General features: G+C 33.7%; 3 protein-coding genes across 3 annotated transcripts in view; all 3 read left to right on the top strand.

The window, feature by feature from the left end:
• Positions 1–5342, top strand: part of LOC148604765 (uncharacterized) — a 28062-nt gene extending 22720 nt beyond the window's left edge. The window contains exon 9 of the mRNA XM_088547676.1: positions 4665–5342. Coding sequence (XP_088403802.1) covers positions 4665–5067 — 403 coding nt within the window. The 3' untranslated portion in view covers positions 5068–5342. The remainder of the gene's footprint in view (positions 1–4664) is intronic.
• A 514-nt stretch (positions 5343–5856) lies between these two features.
• Positions 5857–9110, top strand: LOC148604766 (uncharacterized). Its single transcript, XM_088547677.1, has one exon. It carries the CDS (start codon positions 6677–6679, stop codon positions 9080–9082), a length of 2406 nt encoding a protein of 801 aa, XP_088403803.1. The 5' UTR covers positions 5857–6676; the 3' UTR covers positions 9083–9110.
• Positions 9111–12796: 3686 nt separating this feature from the next.
• On the top strand, positions 12797–25252 carry LOC148604767 (uncharacterized). The gene is made up of 7 exons (XM_088547678.1): positions 12797–13592; positions 20676–20748; positions 21474–21559; positions 21952–22059; positions 22757–22816; positions 23197–23277; positions 23628–25252. The coding sequence occupies exons 1-7, from the start codon at positions 13485–13487 to the stop codon at positions 23868–23870; spliced, it is 759 nt and encodes a 252-aa protein (XP_088403804.1). The 5' UTR covers positions 12797–13484; the 3' UTR covers positions 23871–25252.
• The last annotated feature ends 231 nt before the right edge of the window (positions 25253–25483 follow it).

The following is a 25483-nucleotide window of genomic DNA, read 5'->3' on the forward strand; positions in this document are numbered from 1 at the left end:
CCGAACTTTTAGGTTGGAAATTGAGTTCGGAGTATTCGGACTTTTCCGGCCTAAAAAAATATTTTAGGCCCAAAATCAAGGGCTTGGATGAAAATTCCGAACAGATTTCGGAAAATTATTTGGAATTCTGCTGTCTATTTGGAAAAATAATTCAGAATTCCAAGCTTCATTTGGAATATTTGAACGGAAATCTGAATTAGATGGGAAAATTCATTCGGAAGAGTCTGAATACTCCGAACTGGCTCAGAATTGTCATTCGGAAAATCCAAATATTCCAAAGGAAGCTCAGAATATTGTATGGAATTCCAAATGAAATTCAGAAAATTTCATTCAGAAAGAGTCCAAATATTCCGAATGATGCTGGAAAATTGTATGGAATTCCGAATGAGGTTCGGAAGTACAATTGAATTCGGAAAAATGAACATGGAAAAGGTTTCCAAATACATAAATACATTTACAAGTGAGTAAAATGTTTTCAAATTTTAGGCAAAATGGAAATTATTCCTATACATTACTCTCTTACAACAAAGGAACACATATTGCAGCTGAACATTTTTTTATGAAAGAGAACATTATTAACATGAAGCACATGTATAATATTGTGCACTTTCTGCAGTAACAAGTAAAATAGGTTGTCATTTTGTATTCCATAGATAATCACATTTAAAGTTGTACTGATAGGAAGTTATTATTATAATGTCAATATTGTTCTTCTTCCACACTCTTTGAGTACGGTGTTCGAATTCAGGTACAATGTAATTGACAGGCCACCACAATATTTTTTGTGTGTGTAGCACATACAAATTGAATATGAATAAGTAATATGATAACCAACAAATTTTCTTCCAATGTAAGTTTTTTTTTTTATAAATATTGCATTTCCGGTAATGTTAGTCGTGAAAAAACATTGATCAGCAAAAAGTTTTTTAAGTTGTCCAAACAAATTTCAATACATTTATAATATGAAAAATTACTTAATACTTGTCCAATGTACATTTTTGTTACTGTGAACCCAAGCGTACCTTAATACGGACATTTCAATAAGGACAGGATTACAAAATCTGCTTTCAAATGACAGTCTTTATGTATTTGAAGCTGCATTCATTTCTACATTGTATCATAGATTATCATCTCATGATCTGCTCAAGCATCACCTGTTATCATAAAGTAACTTTCAATAAACACAATGTAAGTTCCTTTTGTAATGATGTAAAGATACATGTACCTTTATTTTTCAAATGTTTAAATGTAATGAGTATGAAATTGCAATCACTCCTTTGTCAAAAAATTCACATGTCTTATTGATTGGTCATTTAATAAAACGGAATGTGAATATATTTGTTCAAATTCTTTTAGATCATTATTTAGTAGCCAGACATGATTTTTTTCTGCTTTTTAGTGGAATTCCGCTATTTCAAATAGGGATTTTACCGTTACAATTCTTTCTTTACTATATATTTACTTCCAATTTTGCCAATCTCCACTTTGTTTGTAGACCTGGTAAAATAATTTCTGTAGTAACGAAAAACATAAAACTACGTTAATTGGACTTCTTTTTATATGCTTACAGCACTCAAATTCCCACAAGGACCATTTGTGCACCACTTATTGCGGACCCATTTTTGTACTGTTGCGAATCACAGTTTATGGTTAGAATAAATAGAGACCCTTCCAAACAACATTTGGTAGAAAAAATTTAATAACACCTTTAGATATCTGGACGATATTTTGACTCTAAATAACGATGACTTCAATATTTATACTAACGATATATATCCTGTAGAGCTGTCTTTGAATAAAGCAAATGTTAATCTTAGTATTCATATTGATAATGGTAAACTTAATGCTACAATTTACAAAAAAAAGGATGATTTTATATTCCCTATTGAAAACTATCCATTTTTAGATTGTCACCATCATATGGTGTCTACATATCACAAATCACAATTGGTTTCGATTTGCTCATATTTGTAACAACAGATTTTAACGTAAATTTTATCTTTATATAACCTTAAAATTACTAAGTTTCGATATCAGAAGCTTGTAAAAACATTCACAAATTTTTTCAACAGATACAATGAGCTCTCTCTCAAATACAGATGTACTTGTAGAGGATTAATATGTAAGAATATCTCTCACTCTTTGTTTTACAGTAATATTCTACAGAAGGCTCAATACTCATCCCATTACGTTAACTTAAGCGTTGAATAGACTCATTCGTAAGGGATGCAGCCTGCCCTGTGGTATGAGGATTTCCTCGTCATTCATTGAAGACCAATGGGTGGTCTTGGGCTGACATTTTCATGTCAGTTGGGTTTTTGTCTTTTTTACATAAACACCATACCTATTCTTATTATATTTCTTTTCATGAATGTTTTTTTATTTGATAAGACTACTTTTTGATTTCTGCATCTGACACTGAACATAATGCTGAAGATGTAGACAAAAATTAGATTAGAATGTAAAGAGTTATCTGCCTTGAAATGTTAATTTGCATTGCTTTTCAATGAAATCATAATTCAGTTTGCCAAAACATCTCTTGGAAAATTTCATCTTCTGTCCATGATTAGTCAGATTGCACCATCCAAGTTTTGGAAGTTTCACCTGCTTCTTACAGAGATTTTGAACACTTTATATTCACCCAAATACATGTTTCCACTCTTAATGCTTTAGGCCATTGCTGTTAGATATGTGACAATGTGGAATTCTCACCCTGCAGCCATTTGTTATCTCCCCCCCATGGAGATTATAAATACTTGACAGTTACAATAAAAGTCAAATCAACATGTGTCATCAGAGTGCACGGAGGTCAAATCAACAAAATTCTCTCCTTAAACAATTATGGTCAGTCACCCAGCTGGATAAGATTTAAATTTTTACCATAATAAATACTTGAATGAACATCAATCTTATTTGAAAGAATTTTATTGTATTTTCGTATTAAATATGTAGAGACATTGCTTAAAATTAATTTGAAACACCTTTAAATAGCATGTTCTTCAAGGGCTAAGTCCATAATTACAAGTATGTATTATATGCTTGGTATTTAAATTAAATCACTTGTGTTTGTAAAATGGATTTTGAAGTACATTTGTATCTGTCAATTTAGGCACTCAGATTGAGGGCTGAGGGGGGTCAGGGGTTATTTTGAAAAAATATATGCGAAATTTGAGCTGAAATTTTTTTTTTACTCAGCCATAGACAGGAGAAAATTATAAATTATCAAGTTTTCTCTCATTACTTGAAAATGTAGATTTTCAAATATATTTATAGCTGCTGCTGAAAAAACCTAATTGTTTCAGTGCTTGCAAGGAAAAAATTTTTTAAACTTGACAACAAATCCACGCCCCACCCCCCTTGAGAAGGAAATTGTCAGTGCTTTACTAGCTGATTGACATAATATTTTTATGCCCCCATGACAAACTGTAGAGGGGCATATTAATTTACCCCTGTCCGTCCGTTTGTCCATCCAGAATACACATGATCATGGCTTGTCTGGCTATCTCCTCATACAGTTTTTGAACTACATCTATAAAAATATTTTACAGGATATTTCTACACATTATGAAGGTGTGCAGGGCCAAAGGATTTTGATTTTCGTGAAATATTACGGAAATTGGTGATAGTTACACTTAGTCATTTTACTCAGAAACAGGGCTATATGGCTTGTCCAGCTATCTCCTTGTACAGTTTTTGAACTACATCTAAAATATTTTACAGGATATTTCTACACATGATGAAGGTGTGCACGGCCAAAGGATTTTGATTTTTGTGAAATTTAACAGAAATTGGTGATAGTTACACTTAGTCATTTTACTCAGAAACAGGGCTATATGGCTTGTCCAGCTATCTCCTTGTACAGTTTTTGAACTACATCTAAAATATTTTACAGGATATTTCTACACATGATGAAGGTGTGCAGGGCCAAAGGATTTTGATTTTCGTGAAATATTACGGAAATTGGTGATAGTTACACTTAGTCATTTTACTCAGAAACAGGGCTATATGGCTTGTCCAGCTATCTCCTTGTACAGTTTTTGAACTACATCTAAAATATTTTACAGGATATTTCTACACATGATGAAGGTGTGCACAGCCAAAGGATTTTGATTGTGATTTTTTTTCTGGGATTGATTAAGGGGTGGTGACATGAGCAAAGTAAGAATAAGGAGCCTCAAAGGGGCCTGAAACAAGTATATTTTTTCTGATTTCTGGATAATAAGGGAATAGATGGCTTTGAAATTGTACCACAAGGTTTTGACTGGAACTGTTTTGGAATAAGGAGCCAAAAAGCAACTACTTGGCTTCTGGTCAAACTTGTATCTTGTGTCATGTATTTAATTGTTATCAAACATTCCAAGCTGTATCAGGTTTGAATTGTGTGTCCATACTTGCAATAACTGTTCAGGATTTGACCTTTATTACATCAAGCTGTACCCTGCCAAGCATTTTATTTTAGATGGAATACTCAGTGAGTCCTTAAACTAAGTGTATTTATCCTGGCTATCGAATATATATTTGCCATGACAACTATGACTAATGAAAATTGAAATCCAGAAGCTTTATCTTGGTGTGTTCCATGCACCCCTTTTTGATCTGAGAAAAAGTTTTAAAAAGTAATAAAATATAAACATTTATATTATATTACTATCACCTTTTTTCAGTGGCAAAGACCAGCTTTGTTTATTGCTCCAGCATCTCTACACTGTCCTGCCTGATGATGTCATATTTGTACCAGCCAATGAGGATCATTGTTACATCAACCAATTGTTGAACAGTATGCAATACGAAATTAGCAAAACTTTTTCAGCTGTGCAAGAGATGTTCAATAAAGTACAACCACCTGAAGAAGATGAATCAATTGAATGTGAGAAGGACGAGAAAGGTCAAATAAACATTGATAATGTGAGAAAAAACTTTGCCAAGAGAACTTTTTTGTCCAAGGCAAGGTCCAAGTTGTTTGCTGCAGGAGAAGATAGTGCAAATGTCTGCCAGGACATTGAGAATTTACAAATACGTACAGATACTGAATTTATCAAATTTGTATCAGATTCCTCAACAAAGTGATAAAAATAATTATATATATTTATTCTCCTCTTTGCCAACTGAGTTATAGGATACAAGTCTCAACACAGAGTTCTTGAAAAGAAAGCATTGGTATTTAGATCAGATGTAACTTATTGTGGACTATATTTCCATATTAACCTAAATGTAAAATTTAATGTAATTGTAGTTCAACCAATCATTGCAGAAATGTTGACACTTGATTATGTTTTGCTTGTACTAAATTGAAAAATGGTGAATTCTGATTGGTTAGTTTTAAAAGTTCAACTCTTCTGAAACTACTGGCTTAAGTGCTTGTTTATTTTACATACTACTTGACAGACAACAACCCTTTATTGGTGTCACTTAGATGGCTCCTCTTCTGGCTGCTGATGCTGGAAGTTACCCTTAAAAAACCAAAGGAATGTTAACTTTTGTTTTTTCTTAAAGATTATTTTTGCCTTAGTTTTGATAAGGCTACTTGGTGCGTTTTCAATTCTTTTAGGAGCATTTTAATTTGCTCATTTGGTGTACTTATGTCATTACTGGTGTTAACTTTTTAGGTCACCTGGCCCATGGACCTGTAATTAAATTTAATTATAGGTCTCTGCCTGGCCTTAAAAGTCATACGGGCATTTGTCATCACTTGGTGTCTGTCGTTGTCATTGTCTGTCTTAACTTTTCTTTAAAAATCTTCTCCTCTGACACCAATCTTCTTTACTTCCAAACATCCGTAGGATATGTACTTAAAAATGTTATGGATTACATAGATCAAGCATCAAACTTGACCACCATTGTTATATTTAGACCACAAGGGACTCGTCACCAATTTCTACAATTCCTAAATGGTTCAGTGTATGAAACTTTAAGGGAAGTTAACATCATATCTAGTTCTGCGTAAGGCAAAATAAAAATTCGTTCTTCTAATAGAAATTTGGTGAAACTGAAGCGTTTTATTTATTTCAAGGGGTGGTATACATGTACGTATCACTCGGCCCACTCTCAGTTCTAGTTCATCAATAATTGGGTTTTTTTTTTTCATGAAGAACTACTGGACTAAGTATTGAAATATTGTTAACATTTTAATGTAGGTTAGTAAATTCATATCAAGAACGGTAACATATGTGCAAAAATAGGTCTTTTGATTAGAGTTTAGAAAGCAAAACGATAATTTCGAGCTCAACAGCAATATCTAAAATTTTAATCTATATCCTGCAATATAACAGATTATCAATGTGAAACTAAATATTCTATATTTAACTTTATATGACTTGTGTATATACATGGTTGGCTAAACGGCATACAATCAAGATTTTTAAATATAGTTTTCTAACATGGGGGATGTAAACGTAGAACTAGTGAGTGCTGTAATTGAAAATGATTTAGATCAAGTAAATTTATTGCTGAAGAAAAACGCAGATCGTAACTGTCTGACACTGAAACTGGTAATAGTGTGTTTCATATAGCAACAGGAAGAGCAAACTTTGACATAGTCAAAATTTTGTTAGAAAATGGCGCAGACCCAAATTTCCCAGATTATCAAAACAATACTCCGTTCTTTTTAGTTTTTGACAGAGAAGATGCTACAGACCTCATTGGAACCTTTTTGGAGTATGGTGCCGACATAGATAAAATGAACAATATGTTCCGGACACCATTGCCGTACATCGTTCAGAAAAGGATACTATCGAATGAAGAGTTGAGGTCCTTGCTTTCAACAGTCCGTAACTCACAACAAAAATCGATTAATGGTGGGAATCTTCTTCATATGGTCATTGATATTCATCCCGACGAAGAGGACGGTGCATTTGATGATAATGACCATTTTTGTGAAGATTATATACATATACTGTACGGAAATCATAGTGATATATTTCCAACATGGATTTGTGAACTAGATGAGGAAGGGGATACTATAATGCACTTAGTATCGTCTGCTGCTTGCGTAGATTCCATTAGGTATCTTCTGAAATTAGGAGCAGACGTAAATGTTAAAAATTATGTTGGTCAGACGCCGTTGCATTATTTGGCAGCAAGTGCAGAATACAACGGATTTTCCGAGTCGCTGAAAAGTTTGCTGGATGCTTGTGCATGCATTGACGAAAGAGACAACAAAGGGAAAACTCCACTCCAGTATGCTCTATCTAGTGAAGATTCCCACGACTTTCGTATTGTTGAAAGACTTGCACAAAAAGGCGCCAAGGTTACTACGACTGATATTTTCAAAAGGAATCTACTACACACTGTTTTAGAAAATGGTACAAGTGATGTAGAATTCGTTCTGCAGTGCATTGATCTGCTCAGCAGTTATGGTCTCGATATTAACGACACAGACATGTTTGGTTTTACACCCCTGCATTTAGCAGTGTCTAGAAAGAATATACACACTTCTATTGTCGAAAAATGTTTATCATTGGGAGCCGATGTGACCATCAAATCAAAAACAGGCGATACTGCTTTGCATAGGTCGTGTGTAAGATATACTATTGGTCCTACTCTTATAGACTGGATGTCCAATCATGATATGAATATCGACCATTTGGATTTCTTCGATTCAAGTCCTCTTCACTGGGCTATTTGGGTTCGTGAGCAAGTAGTCATCAAACATCTGCTTAAGAAAGGCGCAGACGCAAATATAATAAGCAAGTCGGAAATCACGGCTCTCGACTTGGCGCGTCTGTTGCATTTCGAACAGTTCGATTACTTAGTTGGCAAGTCGAGCCCAGAATCTAACCTCTGCATGCGCATTGGTGACGTAAAAATAGATTACCATGGCACGGATATGTTTGAAGAATGTCCCAACCTAAGTTACATTGATAAAGTAGATTGGAAAATTGAGCTAGGTTCATGGAAAGAGCATCTGAAATTTCATGAGAAGTCATTAGCGAAGTTTGTTTCGGTGATACTGAATTCTCCATCAATGGGATATTTTTATGATTTACCAGAATACCAAGCTATCGATGACACCATCGATGAGATCATTAAGAACCTTTCTGAATACGCGTCTGAAAAGAATCCAATATTTTCTTGCGATGTCAGACTAGCTGGAAGTAAAAACGAAACTACCAAAATTGGAGTACCAAATGAATACGATTATGTGTGGACACTTTCAAGTTTCCAAAGTTCGTTTTTTCCAGATGCCTCCAGCTCGGTATCTCCCGACGTGATAAAACTTAAAATTAAAAACGACAGAAAATTAACATTGCAGCAGTACGTGGATACAGATGGCTATCTAGAGAGTGCTAAACTGAACCGTGCGTTTTACTCTATCATCAACGAAGGTCTAATGAAAATATTCAGTGATAAATCAAGAGATAAGTTCAGAAATTTATACATCTCTGAACTACTTGATGTTAGTGAGGGTAGTTTATCATGTTTACAGTTCACATGGGTTGGACCAATCATGAAACTTTTAGCAATCAGCGTGGACATAGTCCCGGAAATAATCATAGAGAACTGGTTTCCAGAATATATTGATACCGGATCATCCTTGTTTAATACTATGATGGAACACAAAAAGAAACATATTTCAGTTGTTATGAAAACTCCAGATGAAAACTTTGTTCCAGACTGGACTCCATACTTCAGATTGTCATTCGCCGATTGGGAGCAGGAAAACATCAAACGTTATCCTAGCTGTGTTATTAAGGGCTACATTCTCGTCAAGGCTTTGATACAGTCAACCTACTTTCCAACGATAATCGACGCAGACAATAACGGTTATTCTTCTGATTTTATTACAACTTACAGAGTGAAAACCTGTTTTTTACATGAAATCGAAGCCGCAGAAAGCGCTCAAGACCAAACGCTTAAAGTGTCGAAGAATCAACTTTCAACTTCAATATCTTTAGATTGGGCGAAACGAATTCTAAGAAGACTTCAAACGTCCATTGATGAATTGAATCTGCCTTCTTTTTTCTGTCCTAAAAGAAATTTGCTTGTGTTTGAGGGGAGTAGCGTTGTATATTCTATAGAAGAGTATCGTGCTCTAAGCGAATGTCTACACGAACTATTGAAACACGGAACTATTGATGGGTAGATCATATAAATAATTTATTGAAGCATTTTGTTTAGGTTTTCGCTTTTCGTTTTGTTTTTTTTTTTTAAGTCATAAAACGCAGAGCTCTTTAGTAAGAAGTACACCTTACCAATTTATTATTCATTTATTACATTCACTGTGTAATTTAACTGCTCTCTCTCTCTCTCTCTCTCTCTCTCTCTCTCTCTCTCTCTCTCTCTCTCTCTCTCTCTCTCTCTCTCTCTTGCATATTAGAATCTTATTAGAGTTTTGTACGAAGTCCCGGGGTCAATGATTTTACGTAGAATTGAAATAGGATTTTTGTAATCAATTTTGTTTCGCCTGAAACTTCATGAACTTACTTTATGGTCATCTATAGTTGCCTTTTTGTGCTCTGGTGAGTGTCCCCGACTTTATTTTTTAGTACTAGTAGTTTATGCATGTATGCAACAGAACAACTGGCAGAAAAATATACACTTACTACACGTCAATAATGTTAACACCTCACTTGCACTTGCAATCACTTCCAAGTTTTCATGGTTTCGGACTTGTCTCTTTGTCAAATATGACAATTCATATAATGAAAGTTTAATCACCAGTACCATACATACAAAAGAGTTAAGATGATTTTGAATTACAAGTTTGTCTTTGTTGACATTTGATATGATGGCCGCCTTTGTCATGTTGTAAGACAACAAACTGACGGAAAGTTTGTAAATGAATAGTAATAAACTATGGGCGATTGATTGATTGATTGATTGTTGGAGTTTAACACCCGAGCAGCAATATTTCAGATATATTCAGGCGATTAACATGAAATGATGATGACATGAAAAAGGGATGGGACACAAGGATAATGGGATCGACAAATTTGGATTGCCACCGGAAATAGGGAGGGGCAATTTAGCCTCCTGTGGCGGAGCCCAAAGGTTCCTACTCCGAGAGAATACCACAGCAGGATTCTTTAGTGTGCAAGGAATATGGCATATTTCCCAACACGGTGCACCACTATAGTTTTTGCGGTCAGGTTTTCCGTACAATGGCCTAACCTCAGCATGTAGCATGCCAGGGGTACCCCATTCAACCACCTGGGGCACACAACCCTGTTGCTCTGTGAGCAGAGCGCCCTAGCCTAGGCAATTGAAGGAACATACATAGACACTTATACTTAAGTTCGGGAGGTTTTCCGTGTTGTGTTTTGTTTTGTTGTCTGAGCCACATGGGCCCAGTTGTTCAAAACTATCTTTATATTGCCTTAACGAGTCATTAAAAATTTGAAAAGTCGATAGCTAACAGGTGTTGTACAAAATTATTGAACGACTGTGTTAGCTGATTAGAGTAAGAATATTACCCATGATCATGTAAAATAAAAATATGGAAAAATGTTCACCACAAATAGTAACGACTTATCTGTCGCTAGTTATTTTGAACAACACATATTTCCAACGATGTTTTGAACAACTGTCCCAGTTGCTGATGACGTTTCACATTACATTATTCTCCGTGGTTTTCCGGTATATACGTTATAGGTAACAGTATCGTATGTGCATTTTAATGAATATGTGAACAGGGGCGGATCCAGACACTTTGAAAAGGAGGGTGCTAGTCGGGGTTAGTGCTACGATTGTGTCATTTTTACACATGAAAATGGCAAATTTTCCATTAAAAAGGGGGTGCCAACCCCATTTGTGTCCGTTATTGGTGAATGTTAATGATCCGTCGTATAATGCCGGAGTAAGGTTCAATCTATATGATTGTTTTTCTCTGACATTTATTATTATAAATTGATATTTGTTTTCGTGAGCGTGTCTTTGCATTTTTGGTATTTTGATATTTTTTTCTTTCTGTATATATATATATATCTGTAGTAGTCTGTTTTTATTATAATTTCTCTCTATTATGATTTTTACAGTAATGCATCTCTTGATTTGCGCTATCAATTTTCTTCTTTTTTACATGCATTCAATGCCAGTTAATAGACCGATTCCAGAAAGTGCATCATACAGCAATATTGCAGATCAATACCTAATTTCAGTGTTTTTCTTGATATTCTATTCCCGATGTCTGTTGCTAATTACAATGATGTTCTAATCCTGTCACGTTAATTCCTTTATAATCCTATTTTACACCCTCGCATATTGTCGAGTTTCTCTTTCTAGGCTATTAAGTTTCTACCACTTTTCCGTGAAGGGATTAGTAATGTCAGAACAGTAAGAGAATTATATACCTAAGTTGGTCTTTTGGGGGATTACTTCGTGTTAAAGGCGTTTTTCACATGAACTATTTTGAAAGTAGGTTTATGATTTTGTTTAATGAACATTTCCTTACATGCATATGGAGGTATTATAGGTTCGATACATTACATCAAAGACTTGTATATTATAGCCAGATTGAAATTGAAATCTGCATACTGGGCAATTAAGAATACATGTTATACATGTGGATACACATCCTCCTTTCCATAGAACACCTACGTATAATTACATGTGTTTCTTCCAAGCATTCATATTTTACATATGTTGATCCGGTCATTGTGCCTGTGCCTCTGTCAAATGACCTTTTTACATTTGATAGTTTAATGACGTTTTATTAACAAGTTTCCTTTATACCTTTATTTCTCATATGCTTTTTAATCACCATTTGTATAGTCATGCCGCAATGGAAGAGGGAGGTTTAGCCTGCAGTAAAACGTAGATTTAACCACCATTTCTTCTGAAGTGCTGGTACCAAGTCGGGACCATTGCGGTACCAGCTGCTCTGGTGGTGTAATGTCTATTTTGCCAGATTTATGGTGGACTTGACTTGATTATGAATCGGATTTTGTTGTTACCCTTATCCTAATTACATTGGTGTAGAGAACATCATAAAGAACACAATAATGTTTATATTCAACAAGTACACAATTGGACTGAATGAGCTCAGAATAAATATATGTCCAATTCTCTTCGGTAAATAAAGCCTTCAGTTTTTATTTTAATTTAAATCGAGAACCGATTTTTATTATCAAATCTTTTTTTTTTTTTTTTGCAGAGTAACGGATTGTTTATTAACTGTGTTTATGCGGTTTATCTTTCATAGGACCGTAGTTTGCATAATAAACAAAAGTGTACCTCCTGTAAATGTACCCCTATGTGTATTTTTTCATTTTTTTTTGCACTGTCTTGTCGTACAACAATATATATTGCCTGTGCCACACTCATTTATTGACTAAAGATATTTTTGCTCAGAACTGTCCCCGTTTATATTATGATTCAATATTGCACATTTTGAAAAACGAAAGGGAAGACCACTATAAGAAACCATTACGCATATGCTTTGCAGAGTCTTTTTATAAATACATTCATGTGTACATTCAGTTGGCAACTTTTAGTTTTTAACTGAACATTTAATGGTTGATGCTTTTGACGGGCATGTCTTTTTAAACGATATATTAAAATAATAAATCCATATTTTTATACCTAAACATCATGTCCAACGAACTTTTGGCGATCCTAAAAAGTCGCTTATAATTGTAAAAACATCTTGAAAAATCGTTTGGTTGATTTTCGTTTTGTTTTTTGTTTTTGTTTTTGTTTGTTTTTGTTTGTTTTTGTTTTTTTGTTTTTATTAAAAAAAACTGTTGTAAAAAAAGATTAATAAACATATGAACAACTTGCATACGATTTGATTTTAATTATTTCTTATACGATTAATGGATATCAGAATTGTTGCTATTTCCATGACACTGCCAATCAATCAAAGTTTGGTACAAGATTTTATTCACTTGTCCAATGTGAGCCTCGTCCACCTGCCACGGGAAATATCATAAATATCAGATGACCTGATAACAAAAATAGGCTAAACTATCGTCTTCCATCATTTATCGTTGGACTACGAGACGTGAAAGGACAATATAATTCAGTTTCTATTTAAGGCCTCTATCTGTTAATCCCTTTAAGAATGTGTTGTTGATTTAACGGCTTAAGCGCACTAAAGAGGATTTATTAGCGTGGTAATACAGTCTATTTTAAATTGATACAGTTTTATTCCTTGTTAGGATTATTGTTCGGCTATACCTATCAATTCTTGTGTCAAATCGATATTTTGTCTCGCCAGAGCTTGTGACACATTCACTAGTTGATTTCATTTCATTTTCCTCCATTAGATTAGCTTGTTGAATTCCTTAATGTTCGTCCCTATCGCAGAAATGAGATACGTCCGTTCGTTTGATGTTCAACGGAGCATAAGAGTATTCAAGACATTTAAATATTGAATACATTAAAGTGTTTGTTCCGTCGCAACTGAGTCACGCTGGATTTTTTTCATTCATCGTGAAGTTAGGACACCTATACAGCTGTGAGAATACACCGATCTACAAGGATATTTACACAAATATGTACCAGTTTTACCTGTGACAAAAATTTTCTTTATTTTTACTACCTGTATGTGCAATAAAAGTCGAGAGGACAGAGACGATATGGCTATTATCAAAACTTTTTTGTGTTTTTCAAATACTCGAGTTGGAACTTTGATATGTGGATGCTATACCTTGGTATGTATGCTTACATGTAGTACATTTTATTTGTCATTATTTTCAGTCATGGTGTACATGCGTACTTGTCAAGTTTATATCTCTGTCATCTGGATCCTTGTGGTTTAAGAAAAAAGTCAAGTTCAATTAAGAGGTTGATATAAATTTATTTTTGAGTATTTACGTACCTTCCCCTGTAAACATTTTACAATTTATAATTGGTGATTGTTTACCCATCAAGTTTTTCAGATCTGACCCTTTACCCCCTAATGAAAAGCTACTTTAAGTTTCAATTTTAAGTTAGCCTTTTGTCTCAATTTCAGACGCCGAGTAAGGAAAGATTAAGTCGTATATATTGTTTCAGAATTGAAATTATTAACAGCTAAGCGTTAATGTCGCATACAGGGTGTTTTTCATGATAGTAGATTATGAACTGCAATAATCAAAGCCCCACTGTTGTTTTACATTTAGTTTAGAAGTGATAAAAAGTTAAGTAGTAGTCTTTGTAAGAATTATGCAAATTCTGTAAAATATGATACACCTAAAAAAAAAGGCTACATATTTATTTATTTTTGTTATTAAGTTGCTTTATAGGTCTATATGATGAAATGTATAATTATTCATTCCAATCTGTCTGCTCTTAGGAGATAATCCACATGGCAAATCCAATAGTTTCTATTGTCTTTTAGTGTCATTCACAGAGTTATCTTTCTAAATTTTCAATTCTACGCTACATTCTATATAATTTTTATCTCCTATGAACAAGGGTTATATGAAAAAACACCTGTTACTTTCTGTTTACTATGACATTTTAAACAATACCTCTAAAATAAAAATATGTAGGCTTTCCAACCATGAAACACATTTTGCATGATTCTTATGTGGAGTGCTACTCAAGATCCCGTTGTAGTCAAGCCATAGTCAGCATCAATTCCTTTTGTCTTTCTCATATACTTGTAGCATAATAATTTTATTGGATAAGAAACTTTTTAAGTTTAGTACTGCATAATAAAGAAACATGTATAGAATGGTTTAAAATAATTCCCCAAGATACACCTAACTAAACATTGTATCTAAATAGAGTCCATGGAATTCATGGTATGTGTATTGTATCCATTGAGACCACTACATTACAGGAAGTTCAATAATAGGCCCTATTGAAATTAACCGTGATTTTTGTTTATAACATCGAAAATTGGTATACCCCCCTTCATTGAAAGCAAACATATAATATTTAAATTGATTTATGACACTGTTTCTCTTTGGATACAATTAATTTCTTCAATGGTATGGTGTTGGCCGAACACATCAGACCCGGGGGCTATTGACGTTCGAGTCGTCTTCAGACAAAGACCGAGGTATCTTGGCCATCAGTTTTCCTGCGGACATACAATATAATGTCCATTAGGCACCAAATTGAATTTGTTTCTATTACAATTGGGTTATTAAATAAAGTCATTGGGCGAGAAATATTTAGTACATATTGAAATGGTAATGAAGCGAACGTGTAAAGTCATAAAACGAAGATTAGCTTTGAGTAAAAAGCACAGAGATTTACAATGAGACCATAAAGGGAACATTATACACTGAATAAACGACAAAGATGTGTATTTGTAACAATGAAGAGCAATTTTCAGTTGTTTCGTGCTATGGCAATAGGGCGACTGGCAGACATACCATAGATGTGTGACCCATTATGATACATCTAATAGTATGCAATCTCATGTTTTGGCCAACGTATCAGTTGATGGTGTTCAGGCTGTACACGTCTTCTTAACGCTCGAGTATACATGAACACCTTCATAGTTTGACTTACTAGATCTGACCGTATTGAAAGGAGTTACTCTAATCAGTGCTTGGCATAATACAAATTATTAATATTTTGATGAGTAATATTTATAAACAAAGTGAATTTAATATTACTGTGTTACAATGTCACTTTCTGACAGGTAGACATTAATATGATAGATTCCTCACAACAAAATAGAAGGATATGCTGGTATGAGGAATTACAGTGAAAATAATATTTGAAAACGTGTTACCTAATAGTACCTAACCAGTTTATGCAGAAAACCTGAATTTTGTGCAAAATCGATAATTCATGATGCAAGAAATCTGTTGCTAATGGCAAAAAAAAATCGTTGAAATATTTTTAACTTGAAGATCTCACGTTACAGTAACATATACATTACCGATAATTAAGACCTTGTTGAACACGAAGCTTTATTAATTATCGTAAATTTTAATCCCGCAATCAACAAATCTTTAATATTTCAAAACCTCTACAAAGGGTTTTATTTCATCAAACACCGTTTAAACACTACAAATAGCTTGCATATCGATAATTTTACATATTTCAAAAGGCTCTCTGGGTGTTTTAGTATTGATCTCTACATTCTTCGCATTCCACAGAAAATGACTTTAAAGTACAATTTATATAATTACTCATGAGGGATTATCGATCTTATTACGGGTAGAATACACAAGTAAACTAGAAAGATATTGTGGTTTCGTTATAGGGTTAAGAGATTAAAGCACGAAATGTTGACCGATGGCTTAACCCCATATCAGTGGTTTCCAATGGGTCAGACCACATCAAACAGTTTCTATCACGGTCACACTGTTGTTTTACGCACCTGCTTAATGAATCACCCCTGTACGTTTAACAAAGACAAGGTATCGCAATCTGCTCAATAAACGTGAGATTGAGTTTTTTAAACGGTCTTCCTGTTCGTTCCTCCGCCATACCAACCTTGCATTAAAACCTTCCTGGGATGTTGGGGCTGTGTCATCATTAATCTTGGTATAAAACGTCAGAAGAACTTTCTATCTCGTGTAACTTTTGGGTTGAAATGTTCAATTTGACACATTTTCTTGTTTCTTGTCACTGAGTTCTCCATTTCAGTTTTCATCGCGACATTTTTAAATATCTCCATTTTAACCATCTCATTATCTGAAGCCCACAATATCTTAAACTTGGGATGCATTTTAGAAATTTAATATACTTGAATTAGAGTATATTCTTTAATCGAATGCCATTTCGAAATATACGGCTTCAAACATGTTTTAATTAAATTGAAATATATTTTGTGTCTGGTACTCATGGAAAATATATTGCGGAAGGCAATACCGTCTAACAAAATTACAATTTATCTGAAAACCAACGAATGCGATACATCTGTAAAAGAAGCCAAACCATCTTTAATTTCCCTTCACGTAAATGACATTCCTTTAAAATTGACAACAGCAGTAAATTATATAAGCTTATCCTTTACTTGTATCGATTGGACAAGAATCCCAGACAGTTGAGATACAGAAATCTAATGTCAAATGTATTTGCTGTATCAATGTTTACGGCAAGTTAAGAGCTCTTGATTGTCTGGAAACATGCTGGAACCATTGTACTTTATCGCATTTACTTCATTCGTAACATCCGTCTATACAGATTTGTTTTTGCTGCATTTATTACTTAGATACACATGAGACGACTTCAACAGTAAAACAATCACTTGTATGATCTACAAAAAATAGAAAAGTTTCAGTACATTAAGGCCAAAGTTGTTTATTTTGCCTTTTTGTTACTGTCGAACCTTCTATGTCTGCATGGATCAATTAATGGATAGAATTAATTCGAATGATTTTTGTCAGATGGGCAATTCGTATCTGTCGATTGTAGGAAATTATAGGGACATTTCCTACCAATGTTTATTCATTGACGAAACTAATTTAGCATCACTCAGCTCCTATTTACAAGATGCTAATTAAGTGATCCGTGAGTTTCATTTGTTTATTGTTTTCACCCTTGTATTATTGTCATTTGTTTCATTGTTGAAGCTTTATTTTTTTTAAAATATAGTCGAAAGCATATATCGAAATCGATCTAACGAAGTTTGGGAACTTGTTTTTGTTTTTGTTTTTTTATTTTTTAAAATAACTTTACATTTTCGATTAAACATGTGCTTTTTACCGGCAAAACGCCATGGTCTAAAAATGTGTACAAAAAAGTTTCTATTATAAACTCCCCATACCATACCATTGTACATATAAATATAGTCACATACATTTGTACTAATTCATTTACATTGTGACAGCTGTCATAATCATAAAAAATAAGTCAATACAACATTAATGTTGGTATAACATCAAAATATTAGCCACAATATGTAAACAGTAGTTGTCCTGACAAGTGCATTGTATAAAGAGCATTACACAATGAGCATAGCAAAACGGCATAAATGTTTACATTGAAGCCACAGGTACTTGGAGTCGGGATTTTTTTTTTTTTTTTTTTTTTTTTTGGTTTAGAAGAAAAATTCGAAATCATGTGTTATAACAGCATATATTACACTTATGCTATTCATATGAAGTTTTCTGAGATATGTATATACCAGTCATATACCAGTTGACCCCCATATATCAGAACACTTCATGTGAATAGTATAATATTTGCTGTTGTAACACACGATTTCGTATTTTTTCTTCTACAAAAAAGATCCCGACCCCCAAGTACCTGTGATTGAAGCCCGGTATGCAGAATAGCCGGTTTTGAAAATTTGATGATGTCAATTAGATGTATTCTGAAATGACATGTGTACGTGGAACCTTGTGATAAGGGCAATCCATGGCATCAGCTTGATTTTTTTTGTCAATTTTGCGTGTTGCTATCTTGATACGTACCCGGGGTTACGTAGACGTATAACCATTTATCATCAACATCGTGTTTTAATTTTCTCCCGTTTCCCCATGTATAATTGTACTCGCACACCCCAACTCGGTGCGGTGCGTTTTTAGCTAGTATTTTGTTAGCACAAATAACAGTAGACTTGAAAGTAAAGTCGATTTATATGAAATAGAAACCAGTGCAGTTTTTAGCTTTACCTACTTAAAACTATTCATTCTTAATTAGATATTATTGTAGTAAAGGTCGAAGGGCAAACTTATTGAAACCAGAGTCGGATGTATTGTTGATAAGTACCTCGTTATCTGGAAACCAAAGAAAGTAAAGTAATAAGTTTGTTTCACACCAAAATTGTTATCACAAAATAGACATTAAATAACTCGTCTCAAAGTCCTTGGTTCTTTTGTTACAAGATAATTAAGTCTGTTTGATCAGGGCAGATCCTTCCGCGGTTAGATAATATTTATATCACCCTGGTATCGCGACCTGATTAGCTGGTCCTGTTTATATTTTTTAAACCACCACTTTAATTGACCGTAAGAAGATTCACATTAGTGTAAAAACATTGGAGACATTGACTACACCCTGGAGGTTGTTACTCATTATATCAATAAATTTGTAATAGTTTCTAAATTAATATTTATGTAATTTTGGACCTCGGGTTGTTTGCCTATTGACATATCTATTTTGTCCAGTAAATAGCAATCGTAAACAAGATAACACCACCTTTTAATGTCACTTTTCAGCTTTTGATTTCAACTTTTTGACATATTTAGTAACCGGTACCTGTAAGATCTTGTCGCCTTCAAGGTGTAAATGACATTGTAAAAGATCTTAATTAGCCCCAATTGTGTTTTTGAATTGCCTTTGATGTGCCATGTGTTGCAAGCGACGAAACAAAGTGTTTTTAGTCTTAAAATAAAGCAAAATAAAGAATCTTACAATTAACGCGAATGAAATGTTCTAGTGTGAAATACCATTTTCTTATCTTTGTCCACAGATGTTTTTTTCATTCCTTTTAAATGTGCTATACAAATTGTCTGTTTTGTTTCTTTCAAGAATTGTTAATCTTTTTCAGTAATACAATACTGAAAGATTCTGGTCCGTAGTCAGAATTTTAGGAGTGGATGGTTAGTGCTTAGCTAATTTTTAGCTCGAATCAACAGTTTTAAAGCTCTTATGCCATAATACCTGGACCATCCCCTGGCCACAGGCTTGTGAATACTAAAAACGCCCTAGTTAGTTGTGAAGTACGATCGCAATGTAATAAACACAATGGCTTTTATTAATTATTTTATTGCACTTTTTGCTTTTAAATTAACATATCCTTAGTCCAAAGCTATTGAGATACTTGTATATTACGTGTACTTATATTTGCGATAACGCAACCCTATCAAAGCAAGAGGTTTTAAGTTTCGATATAATGAAAGAAACTACTTCACCTGTATAACATGTATGATATGTCACCTATATAACATGTATGATATGTAGCTACATGCATGTCGGTACTTGGCCTACATGTGTAAGCATTGAATGCATGGCCCCGTCTCCTCTTTGAAACAGGAAACTGAAAACCTATTTTTGGTTTTCATTCTTTAGATCTCACGGCTAAAAATGACACCCCTTTCTATTAAATTTAAATCATAATCTCAATCCCAGGTGTCTGCATAAGCTTATGAATACAAAAGGTTAACGATATCATTTGTGCTTTTAAAGACCATACAATACCTAATCTTTTGTCGAAAAGAATAGCATAAATTCCTTTTCCCATTCCAAGACTAGACATTTTTTGTGAACAAATGATTTAAGGCTTTAAATTAAATCGTTCTGATGACATTATTTTGTATCTGATAAGCTAAACATAAAGTAAACTTAGTTGTCTATTGTACGATGTACGTTGGTTTTGTCGAAGTTTTGGTCTCTGTTTCGTTCTTGCTGATAAGGCACCCAAAACATAGTTATGATAAGATTGTCACAGATTTTGTCTATCATTAGGATCAAAACCTTCAACTTGTTTACAAGGAAGTATGTGGCTGATTAAATATGGTAGAGGGGAGGGTTTGTTTTGTACTATTTCAATCGCTCTGAAGTGACAAGTGACTATAATACTTAGGTTAAGAGTTTTAAAATGCAGGAAAACGATGGGAATAAAATTAATTTCCATTATGAATCTCATTAAACCTTTCTCGTAAATAAATTTCTTGTAGATTCTCAATCGGTACCACAAAACAATTCTGAACATATTGTTGGCCAGAAACTAGACAGTATAAATGGTTGGGTTTAGCTACCACAAGGAAATTGAGAAAATAAAGACTAAATCATAAGTATTCCTATAGTAACGTTCTATAGCTGTTCATATATAATGTATAACATTGCTTCGTTGGTTTCAATATAAGTTGTTATTAATTCGTTTCAACTATTTTCAGATTGTCTCTCTGGTGTGTCTGGTCTTCTACCTCTTCAGATATGTTGGCTATCAGCTGATTCAGGATTCCCCTGGTGAGAAACTTTTTCATCATGCATGCCTAAATTATAAACGTCATCTTCTCGAAATGTTATATACATATACTTTTACGATAGTTTTATGACTGTGAAAACATTCGGAATAAACGGTGATGTAATTTTTTGATAATCTAGTTCAACTGAGTAAGCATATTATGCACATAAGCACAGCAGGGCGAATCCAGACACTTTGAAAAGGAGAGGTGACAGCCGGGGTTCCTCAGAAAAAAAGGGGAGTGCTAGGACATTATTTACCCTTTTTTGTCAATTTCGCACATGAAAATGACAAATTTTCAATAAAAAGGAAAGGTGCCTTGCACCCCTCTCCTGGATCCGCCACTGCACAGTTACTCATTATGGAACTGCAATCATCATAACGTAATATAACCTTTTAACCTTATTACAGCGAGTAATGTGGGTAACTTATGAAAATAGATTTGTTCTTTTCTTGAATTAATAACCAAAACCTGATGAACTGCCTGAGGTAGATAACTGAAAACCGACATAGAAGTTTATCAAACTTACATTAAAATACATATATACATAGGAAATGATAGAAAGTTGGAAAGTCCAGTGAACAACTATGGAACTTAGTCAGGTTATGGGAATTCGTTTAAGAGAAGACCAACTAAATTCTCTGAAATTAACTACAATACTCGCTATAATTATTTCAAAAGACTACACTCTTTATTGCCATAAAAGATTTTTCTCATATTTTTCAGAATATAAAGGGATAGTATATGCTGGATTTGTTCTGTATGGGTTGATGATAACCACATCTTTAGTCTTAATACCCGGTGTTCAGCTTGTAAGTATACACTATAGACATTCAGTTGATAAAGATTGATATAATGAACTCACTGACAAGAAAACAAAACAAATTGTACCATTAAATACATGTGCTACTGTTTTCTTTTTCCCCTTTTCTTTTATTAAGTAATTGTGTTGTTTAGATGTTTTCGTTTGTTTTACTTTGTATTCCTATTTTTTTAATATGTACTGGTAAATTTCAGTCTTTGATCTACATGTCAATTTGAAAATAATTTGTATCAGAGTTGAGCTAAAAATATTCAATAACAAGACCCGTAATCAACAACTATCATTACTGGTCTATGACGAACACTAATGACTAATGTGTCAACATACTCATTTTCAAAGAAACGTGCATTTGATTGATTTTATTAATTCTACATATTTTAGGACAAGCGTTACCTGTTGTTACCATGGATATATATGTTGATATTAAATGTTTTATATGAGACTGGATCAGTAGCATTATTAACAACAGTCCACATGGAGAGAGAAAAGGTAATATATTATGTAGCAGTCTTTATCAGCCTGGGTGTGATTCACGCCAATGTAACAAAAACAAAAACAAAAAACACCAGAGGCACATTTATTTCTTGTTCATAAATAGTTACCAGACTCAGGTTGCACTTTTGAATTGTGCATGAAATTGACACTTTGAATGAGTTATTGTTCTTGATTTTGTTAATAAACGCTTTTCCCCAAATACAGATGTGACCTTGGTTTCATAGGAAAACTCTGATCTTCTATTTTAAGCGATCTGATTGGTCGAAACTTGAGAAAGGGTTTGAGGAATTCTTCAATTTTAATTTCTTGTTGTGAATCTTTAACATGTATGCAGAAACGACTATTTATAGTGACATAATAATGTAGCATGTGCACATCTAAAAAGCATCCTATTCGTATGACGGGCGTGCAGCCTCCCTAAAATTGGCCAATCATGGGTTGAAAAATACCCAAATTAACACTTATCACCCTCTTCACCATGCTTGGAAACTTAATTGCTTGCTTTGCTTCTCGACTCTAGGAATAAGGCCCATCTGTATCCACCCTAGCTTCTTCCTAACACATATCAATTTTCATTCCATTGGTCCTTTATTATAGTAATTCACAGTTGATATTAAGTTAATGATTTTGTGTCTCCATATTCTTTGATACAAATATAATTGTAAATAATGTATATATATATTTTTTTCAGACACTCCATGCGTGGGAAATTATATGGGTATTTTTCTACTGCTTCAAGCTTATAGCAAATGTAAGTTTTATTCTTTTAGTGAAAACCTTTTACAATAGATAAGGAACTAACATTCTCTTCCATTTTTTTTTATGTTTGTCATGGCCTAGGTCTATAAATTTACTGACAACATTGTTGAATTTGTAGAGTTTAGCTAATGGCGAAAGCATCTACTATATGTGCAAACACGTGACATCAAAAAGGATTAACCAAATTGACTAGAAGTTATCAAACCATCATATTCGTAATTTTGTTGGTTTGTTTGGTTTCTGTAGCTTAAAAGTACTCAGTATTACCATAAGATCAATATCGTACATGTACGTGTAGTTGTTAACTATATTCTCCTTCAATTTTGTTTTGAAAATTAAAGTTTCAATAAAGATTTTTTTCTCTATTTTCAGTGTTACTGTTTTGCCTGTGTCGTATCTCAATATCAAGAGCTTTCAGAAGGTAGAGGAACATATGAATACTTATATAAACCGGTAAGTCAAATGTACCTGAAAAATGTCCGTGCAAATAAAAAATTCAAACATCAAAATCTTAATTAAAGTTCAATCGAAAGAGCGCTGACTCACACTAAGACATACGTGGAGACTCTTTTTGGTCATATACAAATATTAATGAAATTGTCTTCATCTGTCAGATACCGAATACAAAAACCATCTTATATGATCCTGATTAAAGATAGTTATATATGTTTGAGTAAAGTCCATCTTTTTTTATGCAGTAGAAAAACAAATAAAAAACTTAAACAAAAACAACAACCGGATCACTCTATTTGTCTGAATGAATGAAATCTTCAAACCTTAATCAAATTCCATTTTCATTTCAGCATACACATAGATCTCATAGATGTCACCAAGACTTTTCATTGGATACCTTCGAACTCCCATTCGGAGTACACTTACCGCCATATGCCGAGAGTGATCCGAACAAAGACTTAAGCCCGCCAGCTTATGAACATATATTTCCGCAACCTAAAAATGAACCAATATCAAATCATTCCCACACCTTTAATGTGCAATCAGAAAACAATAACTGTTACCAAGTAACTGTTGATATTGTGTGGATATGAGGCTAAGTTGAAAATGGAAGGAATAGCTTTATTTTTACTATGCGGGTTTTGTACGAGAAAACCAAGCCTTGAGAATTTCACGTAAAGCTTCACAGAGCACTTCTACTCGAGGGATGGTTTAGATAAATCGTGTTATTCTTTAAACCAGAGTGAGTGTTGACGAGTTCCGGGTATATTCCGGGAAGATATTAACAGGAATATGTTGAAGACCAAATCATCCTTCAAATGGATGTTTTGGATACACAACAGATGTCTTAAAATGGAACAGGCTGATATGACATCATACCAAAGTTCTCTATTGGGAGAAATGAATGTTATATGTGAGGAATCGTAGCTGCATTAATGATTTAACGCAAACGATATAATCCTTTGATAAAAAGTCCAAAGAAGAGGAAATGTATGTGTTGGCCACTATACACATGCGGAAAAGTACAAAAATGACTAGGATTTCAAAAGGAAGGGGTTCTAGTGGGGTGAATCAGGGATATGGTTCTTCATTCTTGACTTGAATGGTGGGAATGTCTCATAGTGCACTCACTTGTATAAGTATCCGGTTCAGTACCGAAATGATGCCATTGAACATATGAATGTGATATTTGACTTTGTCTTTGTATTTATTTTATATGAATTGTGAACTTTTTCTAGTCATCGTGCATTTTTTATGAACCAGTGAGGTCTGAAGCAGTTGCTTTTGATGGAATGGAATTATCCGTGATAAAATATACATTTGATTTGTAATGCAATAAAATTTCAGTAAAATTTGAACCGCGAACTAATAACAAAATAAGTATTTAATTGCAATGATCATCAGATTTTATATACATTGACCAAAATAGATAAGAAACCATGTTATGTAAAGAACCAAATGATTTCCTGGGATTTGGATTATTAGGAGTACATCTGGTCCTAATTAATAGTCTCTTTGAGAAAAAAAAATATTCTGGTCTACATTTTTGCCCTATAGGAGATTTTTTTTTAAATTTATTTTCTTCTATATGGGGAAAAATCTAAAGCATGAGGTAGCAATCCTGACCCGCATGAAAATCCCAGGTTCCCAGAAAGTCAAATGGTCGGTGCCTAAAAATGTACACGAATACGAAGAAGAAAGTTGTTATTTCTAAACTCCTTCAGCATGGGCAATAAACTTCGTTATTAATACATTTCATATGTTAATAAAATTATTTTTTAATGGAAACATATGGCTACAAGCCGGAATTGCTGATAATTATGCGCTTTTACTGTCTCTTAACATTTTAGGCTTCAGTTTTACACACTGGTTTGGGCTATATTGCAGTACTATTTTAAGTTAATGACTTAATATAATAAAATTGTGTTTGGACACGCTTCATATTGACTCACAAATGAATAAAATATAAAACGTATTTCAGTTTGAATCAATTTTGCTTTATTAAGAGTTGTAGTATCAGAATATTGGAAAGACGTCTACTACCAGTATGTTGTTTGCCCTAACAAAACCAGAGATATTGAATAGTACCTCGTATATTAAGTTAGTGACTGATTTTTTTTTCATGTCGTTTCATTTTGTAGAGGGGGAAACGCGACTTCATCTCCGTTCAATGCTTGTATGTGTCGACAGGAGGATGTCAGTTTAT

This window comes from Perna viridis, chromosome 10 (genome assembly GCF_037379345.1).
Source record: "Perna viridis isolate PV_CMFRI_1.1 ecotype Kerala chromosome 10, ASM3737934v1, whole genome shotgun sequence".
Classification (NCBI taxonomy): domain Eukaryota; kingdom Metazoa; phylum Mollusca; class Bivalvia; order Mytilida; family Mytilidae; genus Perna; species Perna viridis.

Coding starts and splice junctions, on each gene's coding strand:
- LOC148604766 (XM_088547677.1), top strand. CDS start 6,677: ATGAACAATATGTTCCGGACACCATTGCCGTACATCGTTCAGAAAAGG.
- LOC148604767 (XM_088547678.1), top strand. CDS start 13,485: ATGTGCAATAAAAGTCGAGAGGACAGAGACGATATGGCTATTATCAAA. Junction 13,593..20,675: donor TATGTGGATGCTATACCTTG/GTATGTATGCTT, acceptor AACTATTTTCAG/ATTGTCTCTCTGGTGTGTCT. Junction 20,749..21,473: donor GCTGATTCAGGATTCCCCTG/GTGAGAAACTTT, acceptor CATATTTTTCAG/AATATAAAGGGATAGTATAT.